The following is a 9,163-nucleotide window of genomic DNA, read 5'->3' as shown; positions in this document are numbered from 1 at the left end:
ATGTATATGTATATGTATATGTATATGTATATGTATATGTATATGTATATGTATGTATGTATGTATATATGTATGTATGTATGTATATGTATATGTATATGTATATGCATGTATGTATGCATGTTTTTTGTATCTATGTATGACCTATAATAAATTATCTGTTGTGGGATGGATCTAAAGTGAGTTTTGAACTTTATATTAGTTCTTGGTACTCATGCTCTCCAACTAATATAGGATTAGTGTTCATAATAGTAAAATCTAAAGCACATAAAATAATTTATTATATATATATATATTAGTTTTACACTAGATTCATCCAATTATATATTTATTTTCTAATATAATAATTCCACATGGATTCTCTTGAATACACACATAAATTGTGGAGCCTGTAAAATACTCTCCAAAGGTCCAATGAAAAAAGAGAACGTATGTTAAATCCTCGAGGGGTCAATAGACAATTCAAAAAACTCGAAGGGTTTATGTGAAAAAGTTCCCATTTTCTCGATATTTTAGCTATAATTAATTATCTTTGGTTCCACGTTCTCTCGCCTCCCCTCTGCGTATTCCTCCGTTGTCGAGCGAGCAAGCGAGCGAGAGCAATGGCAATGGCGTCGTTGCTCCGTAGGCTCTCTTCCTCCTCTGCGAAGACGCAGCCTTTCCTGCGGAGCTCTCTCTACTACATGGTCCCTTCTCCAGCCAATCCTTCCAAAATCTGCAAGAAGGCAAAAAAGTTGCCGCCTCTTGTTCTTCTTGGGACGGAGGGACGGTCGGATTTGACGTTTTTGCTTGTTCTTTTCATTTCAGTCTTCCCTACGAAGTGAAGCCGTCTACGAGAAGGAGAAATCTCGCGTCACGGTGTGTAAATTCTTCTGTTATCGAATAGTTTGAGCGGCAATTTTGTGTTTCTTGGTTCAAAAGTCATCTTTTTTATCCTTTATCTGGCCGAAGCAGCTGAACGCTCCGTTGGAGGTCGTCGATCCGGAGATTGCGGATATCGTCGAGCTTGAAAAGGCGAGGCAATGGAAGGTAGGTACTACCTTCTCGTTTCGCCGAATCTTCTGAGATGAAATCGAGTCTCATTCGGAAATTTTTCCTTAATGTGATGGAAGGGACTCGAGCTTATACCTTCGGAGAATTTCACGTCGTTGTCGGTGATGCAAGCAGTAGGCTCCATCATGTCTTTAAAAAACAGCGAGGGGTGCCCTGGTGCAAGATACTACGGAGGAAACGAGTATGATTGGGTTACTTGTTCCTGTGAAGAATATTGTGTGTTCGATGGATGTGTCTATGAAAGCAAAATGGCAAGTTTTTGTGAATCCTTTTGTCTTTTGAGTATGAGGTCCCTTCTGATGAGAATCATCCTTCCTGTCTTGCTGCAGATATATGGACATGGCAGAATCATTGTGTCAAAAGCGTGCGCTTGAAGCTTTTCGTTTGGATCCTGCAAAATGGGGAGGTAACATGAGCATCACTCTTTGGCTATTTTGGTGAAGATAAAAGAACCCAGTGTTCGATGTTTGTTCCTTCTTATGTGGTTGGCGATAGCTGATGTTTTAATATCATTCTTCTCTACACCATGGCCTGGTAAAGCATTGTTGACTTTTGGGATTATAGAATTATTTCTAGACCCATGCTTTGTGCAGTTCTGTATCTTGTTCTCATGTGAATTACTCCATGCAGTTGCTTCATCATATGTGCTTGATTTTTGTCCCGATTCTTTGTTGTTAGTTATGATTATGAGGTGAAATTTCATATCTCATAGTTGTGTTGTCTGGTTACATCTCCAAAGCAAATCAAGCATAATAAAATAATGAATCAAATATGGCAATCACCACCAAATGAACTTGATGATTGAAGGTTAATACAACTCGCCAAAAGTTGGTTCCTAAAGTATTGATATAAGTAATCCTTTTACTGAAAAAACAATTAATTTGAAGCAACAGCGGGTTGAAGTCTATATCTAAAACCTTTGATTTGTTTTCCCTATGTTGATTTTCATATAGAGAGATGCCTAGCATCCCAGTGGTATATTAGGATGTATGGGTGGTATTGCCTTTACAAAATGGTTCTTGCATTAAATGTTATATAAAATGTTACATCTAAATTGTTCCGATGGTTCCTGCAGTAAATGTGCAGTCTTTGTCTGGGTCACTTGCTAATTTTCAAGTATATACTGCACTCTTGAAGCCACATGAGAGAATAATGGCACTTGATCTGCCTCATGGTGGACATCTTTCTCATGGTTACCAGGTGAGTGCTATGTTAAAGTTCTCTTGTTGTTTGATTATCTAATGTTCCCTGATACAAGTGAAGTTCATTTTGTTTTGTTGTGTCATCAGGCGATGAAATGACTGTTTATTGTAAGCATATGTTCAATTCTGTAGATTCTTAGTTTCTAAAGTCAAGTGTATTCATATCGATCTTATTGTAGGACAGTAAGAGAATGAATGTAGGTTTTAGATTGATATAAATGAAGTGGTACATCAACTATTTTCCTGTGTGCTTTATTTTGTAGAGTGGAACTGTATTCACTATTGTGTACCTCAATTTTGTCCCAATCATAAACATGATTTGTTGAATGTTGTCACTGATAAATGCAACTCTATGTTATCTCGTTCAATAATCCAGCACATAGCCTGGTAACTCTTATCTAACAAAGAACTAGGAAGAATGGATAAGGAACAAGGTATTGGCACTAAGATTGCACATGCATTAGATCAATGTACAGAGGCTTGTTATGTGAAATGGTCTTTGAAAAGACACCTTGACACTGAGGCATAAGCTTATTTCCCTTGTATGTGTACTTGATCACTATAGCACCTTTGGTTCATGACATATACTACCAGAGCTTCCAGTAAATTTATGATGCAATTGGTCGCAATCTTGGTGCCCATGTCATCAGTTTAAAAACTTTTTAAGTTGTGTTATACTGGTATCATTGAAAATTTTCAGGTTTACTTTCTTTTTCAATCATAGGTGCAATGTTGCTTGTGGGCTTCTAGTGTTTTCTAGTGAAATTTTATGATCTAGTATTTGATTTACTCTGATGTTGGTATCTAAATTCAAAATCTTATGGTCCTGTTACCTGTCTTATTTCTGCAGACTGATACCAAGAAAATATCTGCGGTCTCCATATTTTTTGAGACAATGCCTTATAGGCTGAATGAGAGTACTGGATACATTGATTATGATCAGGTGGCTGCTATATTTTTATTATTTGAATGTTCTACTTACTTTACCCCCATTTTGCTATCAACCATACTTGTGTTGCTGCAAATCATATGAACTTTTCATGCATCCTACATACCATTATGTAAAGACTTTTAGAATTGAGAAAATCATTTGCAGAAGTTCATATGCATATTTCCAATATCCAAAATTTTGATGTCAATAGAATAACATTAAGGACTTCAATTCTCAAGTTACCCTGTTCACGCACATTAAGTCTCAGCTTCTTTTATTGATTTATATTGCACGAGATGCTCATGCCCATACTCTAGCTGATCTAAAGTTCTCTACAGCTGGAGAAAAGCGCTACACTCTTCAGGCCAAAATTAATAGTTGCTGGAGCTAGTGCATATGCTCGTCTTTATGACTATGCACGAATTCGGAAGGTAGACTCTTATCTAGGCACTTTTGTCAGCTGAAAATTATATATTCATCAAGAGTTTTAACTTCTGTGGGTATTATTGCATAGAGTGTCTCATTTTTAGGTATCAACAGGTATGTGACAAGCACAAAGCTATCCTTCTGGCAGATATGGCACACACTAGTGGACTTGTTTCCGCTGGTGTTATTCCATCTCCATTTGAGTATGCGGATGTTGTCACAACTACAACTCACAAGTCGCTTCGTGGACCACATGGAGCCATGATATTTTTCAGGAAAGGAGTGAAACAGATCAATAAACAAGGGAAAGAAGTGAATTGAAGAAAGTTCCAATATCTTCCAAGCTGTTCCTTCACAACTTATTGCAATGGATAAACAAAAATAAAAGTACATGTGCTCTTAATATAGTATTGGAATAACTAGAGTTGAAATTGCTAATGTTAGGTTATGTATGACTTTGAAGAGAAGATCAATGCAGCAGTCTTCCCTGGACTTCAAGGTGGTCCTCACAACCACATAATCACTGGATTAGCTGTTGCGCTAAAGCAGGTATGCATCATCCAAAACCATTTTATTCTTTTTTTCTGGTTGGTGAAAAGTTAGTGAACTCAATGAAGATTAATGGAGACTAAGGCTCTGTTTGGATAATAATTTATGAAGAGAAGAGAAAGAGAAAAAATAGTGAAGAGTTTGGCGATAAGACAGAAAAAGGGAGAAGAGAATCATACTTTTTCTTCCTCTGTTTGAATGTGGATTAGTGAAAGAAGAGGAAATACAATCTGTCCCTTGTTTGATTTGGTTAATTAAGAGAAGGAAAAGGGCGTTCTATGAGGTAGTTTACAAATTCGTCTATGGTTGTTTCAGAACCTTGCCACATCTCTGCCAATAAATGTAAGGGAAACCAACAAAAATCATATCTGAATGTCCCTCTATCCACTCTTCATATCTCTTCAATTTTATAGTGAAGCAAAAACGCTTTCAGGAGCTACTTCTCTCTAGTCAATTCTCTTCTCCTTCTCTTCATCCAAACGGGCCCTAAAAGACCGAAAGAGGAATCAGCAATATCAATTTAGTTGGATAAGATATGATCAATTAATCATTGGACTTGCTCATAGACTTAGCAATCAATTCCAATCAGTACAAGATTTTTGTTTCTTTAACAATATACCATATAACTAGCTATGGATGCCATATTATGGCCAAGATAACTTAGGCAAACTTTGGGCTTCTTATCATACACCAAAGGCCAATTAGGAGCTGGTAAGTGTGCAAATTCAGCTTCTGTTTTGAGGAGCATGAGTTTGTGGTATCTAAGCCTGGAGACTAAAACAACATGAATCATCAAATCTGCCATTAAACTTGCTGCTGGCTTGTTAGTCTTTTACAATTTGTCATGACATGTAGTCTGAAATTCTTTTCCATTCGCGGAAGTGCAGGCCACCACCCCAGAATACAAGGCATATCAAGAGCAAGTACTAAGTAATTGTGCAAAATTTGCTCAGGTATGGTTGTGTGCTAGCTTTGTTCTTCTTTTTGTCATTTTCTGTATTGACTGCTAATGTACTGGCTATTGCTTTATGCTAAGTCTGCTCATGTATGATTAAGCTTTGTTTTAATCTTACCTATCAAGCAAACTGCTCTGCTCTAACAGACTATAATACTAAAAGTTTATATGTATTGCAGTGCTTGGTCGAGAAAGGCTATGAGCTTGTTTCCGGTGGAACAGAGAACCATTTAGTCTTGGTGAATCTTAAGAACAAGGTAAGATGAACACAAAGATGTCTATTTAGTGCAATTTTTCAGCATATATAGAAACTATCATCGGGTATGTCAGTGAGTAAATGGACTTGTTTCAATGTTCTTTGTCTAGTTTTGAATGGTAAACCATGTAGATGACATAATCCTAAAATCATGGTTTATTTAGATTTCTTCAAACTGTGCCTCGTTAGTGGTAGTATATAGATAACAGGGGACATATGAGCTTCTAACTATTTTATATATTTGCTGACATAATAGGATTCCATCTTAAACGTCTGAGTCCATTTACAGGGAATCGATGGGTCTAGAGTTGAAAAGGTGCTGGAATTAGTTCACATTGCAGCTAACAAAAATACAGTACCTGGTGATGTATCTGCCATGGTTCCTGGAGGCATCAGAATGGGTACATGCTTTTGATGTCGGTTAATTTTCAGTAATGCTTATCAGATCAAGTTTTGTCTTACACACCATTTTCTGCTAATTCAGGAACCCCGGCCCTCACATCAAGAGGATTTGTTGAAGAAGATTTCGCTAAAGTTGCCGACTTTTTTGACACTGCTGTCAAATTGGCACTGAAGATCAAGTCTGAAACCAAAGGTTCTATTTGTTTGTCTTCTTTTATCCCTTACTTTATCTCTTCATCTTATGTATTATTGCATGACAATGTTCACAAATCTACTAAAGTATTTGTTCTATTTTTCTTTTTTCTTCAAATGCATATCAGAAGGATCCAAGCTGAAGGATTTCCTAGCCACCATTCAAACAAATGCAAATATTCAATCTGAGATTGCAAAGCTCCGCCATGAGGTGGAGGAATACGCAAAGCAATTCCCAACAATTGGATTTGACAAGGAAACAATGAAACATAGAAACTGAAGATGAAGCTGAGGCTGCAAAAACAAGGTATGCTTATCTAAAGTAGATTTGAATGATTAAGTGGCAGCTCAAATGTATATTTCTCATTTTGGGTGATGGTGATCATCTTTCTTTTTTCTTCTACCCCCTCTGATCCTTCATACTTGTCATCTTTGGTGAAGGTGAATCCTGCTAACCATGACCTCACTATCTAAACCCATGATCTTACAAACTATGACACAAGACTTCTGCTATCTAAAAGCATACTTGTAAGAAATAGACTGATCAGAAACTGAAGTTGAATTTGTTTTCTATGCAGCAAGCAGAAGCTGTGTTGTTCAGGGGGCTCATCGCGACAAAATGGTTATTTATGATGTCATTTGTATCTGAAATGTACCAGAAGAGCAAATTTACAGCCATTTAAGAAAGTGAAGCCTTGACTTGACTATTACTTCTGATGTACAATTGCTATGCAGCCTCGACGCGATCAGGTAGCATATTATACATTAGTAGTCGTATTATTACACTGTAAAATTAGTAGAATTTCCAATAATTCAATCAGTAGAGTTCCTGAGCAGTTGAATTGACAATCTGGATCCACTGAAACTGGTGACGTAATGTTGGTAAGGTTAGAACACCCTTAACAAGGTGGAAGACATGTTTGAGAGTTTTGCTGATCTTTTGGCTTGCCTTGAAACAAAGCATATGGTGGTCTAATGTGATGCTGTGTTGTTTGCTTTGTACGCAGAGAAGTGGGGAAATCATGACGGTAACATCGTGCTTTAAGATTCACGCGGGGAACATTAGCGCAGCAGGCGGCATCAAGATTCGTGCAGGGACGCTTGGCGCCGTCTCGTGTTGTTTCGTCCCCGCAGCTCGCGGTGGGCCGAAACGGGCTCGATGGCGGCCGCCGTGAAAAGATGGGAAGACGACGCCAGGCTTCGACTCGTCCCGTTCCGTTGCGCTCCTCGCGGCCGCGCGCGTCCCCCGCGATCCTCCCTCCCGGAACGCGCTCTCGTCCCTACACGCGTCCGTCGTCTTCCCGCAGTCCTCTCGCTCTCGCGACCCTCCATCTCCTGTATTTGGCGTGTACACCCCGTCCACCTTCTCCAACCTGGACTCCTTTCGACTCCTGCTCGCCCATGTCCTCTCTTCCGGTTCTCCCTATATCTTCTTCGTTTCCATCCCCTTCTTCTTATTACGCGAAGCTCATCCACAGTGGTTGGCGGACGACGACGACGACGACGACTTCGTGCGGTGAAGCAGCTCTTCGGCCACAGCCAACCCCGGGTTCTACTCTGACCACCCGATGGCCGTGAGCCGTGAGCATTCCCCGTACGACGCCGAGCTTCCCAGCACCGCGCCCGCCGGCTCCCTGGTGCTCGAGAAGGGTAACATCCACTCGCTCGCAGCCACCGGCTGCCTCCTCTACGGGGGCTTCGACAGCAAGAACATCCGCGTTTGGAAGAACCAGCAGGACTTCGCGGAGTTCAAGTCCAGCAGCGGGTTCGTGAAGGCCATTGTCGTCGCGGCAGACCGCGTCTTCACCGGCCACCAGGACGGCAAGATCCGGGCGTGGAAGGTGTCCCCCAAGGACGCCACCGTGTACAAGAGGATTGGGAACCTCCCCAGGCTCAAGGACATCCTCTGGAGCTCGCTCAACCCTTCCAACTACGTGGAGGCCAGGCGCCACAGCAGTGCCCTGTGGATCCGCCACTCCGATGCCATCTCTTGCCTCAGCCTCAACGAGGAGCAGGGGCTGCTCTACTCCGGCTCCTGGGACAGGACCTTCAAGATCTGGCGGATCTCCGACTCCAGGTGCCTCGAGTCCGTCGTCGCCCACGACGACACCATCAACTCGATCGTGGCCGCCGTCAGCGGGCTCGTCTTTACCGGCTCGGCCGACGGCACCGTCAAGGTGTGGCGGCGGGAGCTGCACGGGAAGGGTACCAAGCACGCGCCGGTGCAGACGCTCCTCAAGCAGGAGTGGGCGGTGACCTCACTCGCGATCAGCCCCACGGCGCCCGTCGTCTACTGCGGCTCTTCCGACGGGCTGATCAACTTCTGGGAGGGGGAGCAGCATCTGGTACACGGTGGGGTGCTCCAGAGCCACAAGATGGCGGTGTTGTGCCTCGTGGCTTCCGGTAACCTCCTGCTGAGCGGCTCCGCCGACACTACCATCTGCGTGTGGCGCCGCGAGGGCGCGGTGCACACCTGCCTCTCGGTGCTCAGCGGCCATGCCGGGCCCGTCAAGTGCCTCGCGATAGCACCGGACGCCGGCGGGGATGAGGACGGCGGCAGCGGCGCCACGAGGTGGACCGTGTACAGCGGCAGCCTAGACAAGTCCGTGAAGCTGTGGCGCGTGTCCGAGCAGGCACCGGAGGCGCTGCTGAGGGGGCCACAGCTCGTGCCGGTGGCACCCGGCGACTCGAAGGCGTGCTAGGCGAGCAACGGAAGCGGCGGCGACGGCTGCGGCGCGCAAGTACGAGCGGCCGCGTCAGAACGTGACACGGTCACGACCACCACGAGCCGTGTCTGCCGCAAAGTCAAAGCTCCATCACGTGCACGTGGCCATCAATTTTCGTGCAAGCACAGGATGGTGATTCGTACAATGCACTGTGAATACAATACCTGAGCGTTTGAGGGCCTCAAGATAAAAAATAAAAAAAAATCCCATTTTTTATATTCTCGTGTATTTATTATTTTTAATATCATTTTTTTTAAAAGAAAAAAAAAAGAAAAAAGAGAGAACATTTTATTGGAAAATAATCAGCTTTGCTTTGCTGGGAATAATGTCATCAGCAGATCTTGATTTTGAAGAAATATCATTCTATCAAAATGCTCAATTGATCAATTGATTTGTTTATGTAATTAACATTCCTTTGGTGTGCCGATTAAATATTTTCCCAATTTCTACGAGGGTCACACATGCCTACAA

General features: G+C 42.3%; 2 protein-coding genes across 3 annotated transcripts; both read left to right on the top strand.

Annotated features, from left to right (window-relative positions):
• Nucleotides 1-571: 571 nt before the first annotated feature.
• Nucleotides 572-6,255, top strand: LOC135634748 (serine hydroxymethyltransferase, mitochondrial). Of its 2 annotated transcripts, none has more exons than XM_065145315.1 (14): nucleotides 572-720; nucleotides 938-1,029; nucleotides 1,113-1,234; nucleotides 1,383-1,459; nucleotides 2,129-2,253; nucleotides 3,106-3,198; nucleotides 3,525-3,617; nucleotides 3,727-3,924; nucleotides 4,057-4,161; nucleotides 5,049-5,114; nucleotides 5,296-5,373; nucleotides 5,662-5,773; nucleotides 5,857-5,967; nucleotides 6,098-6,255. In XM_065145315.1, the coding sequence occupies exons 1-14, from the start codon at nucleotides 603-605 to the stop codon at nucleotides 6,244-6,246; spliced, it is 1,539 nt and encodes a 512-aa protein (XP_065001387.1). In that variant the 5' UTR covers nucleotides 572-602; the 3' UTR covers nucleotides 6,247-6,255. The 2 variants fall into 2 exon arrangements, with proteins under 2 accessions (XP_065001387.1, XP_065001381.1); XM_065145309.1 differs by lacking the exon at nucleotides 572-720 and adding an exon at nucleotides 800-858 and having other exon boundaries at nucleotides 955-1,029.
• Nucleotides 6,256-7,532: 1,277 nt separating this feature from the next.
• On the top strand, nucleotides 7,533-8,941 carry LOC135634742 (protein JINGUBANG-like). Its single transcript, XM_065145299.1, has one exon. It carries the CDS (start codon nucleotides 7,535-7,537, stop codon nucleotides 8,666-8,668), a length of 1,134 nt encoding a protein of 377 aa, XP_065001371.1. The 5' UTR covers nucleotides 7,533-7,534; the 3' UTR covers nucleotides 8,669-8,941.
• Nucleotides 8,942-9,163: the final 222 nt, after the last annotated feature.

The sequence above is a fragment of the Musa acuminata genome, chromosome BXJ1-3 (genome assembly GCF_036884655.1).
Source record: "Musa acuminata AAA Group cultivar baxijiao chromosome BXJ1-3, Cavendish_Baxijiao_AAA, whole genome shotgun sequence".
Lineage (NCBI taxonomy): Eukaryota > Viridiplantae > Streptophyta > Magnoliopsida > Zingiberales > Musaceae > Musa > Musa acuminata.
Note: the sequence above shows the minus strand (reverse complement) of the source record. Positions and strands in the feature narration are given on the sequence as shown.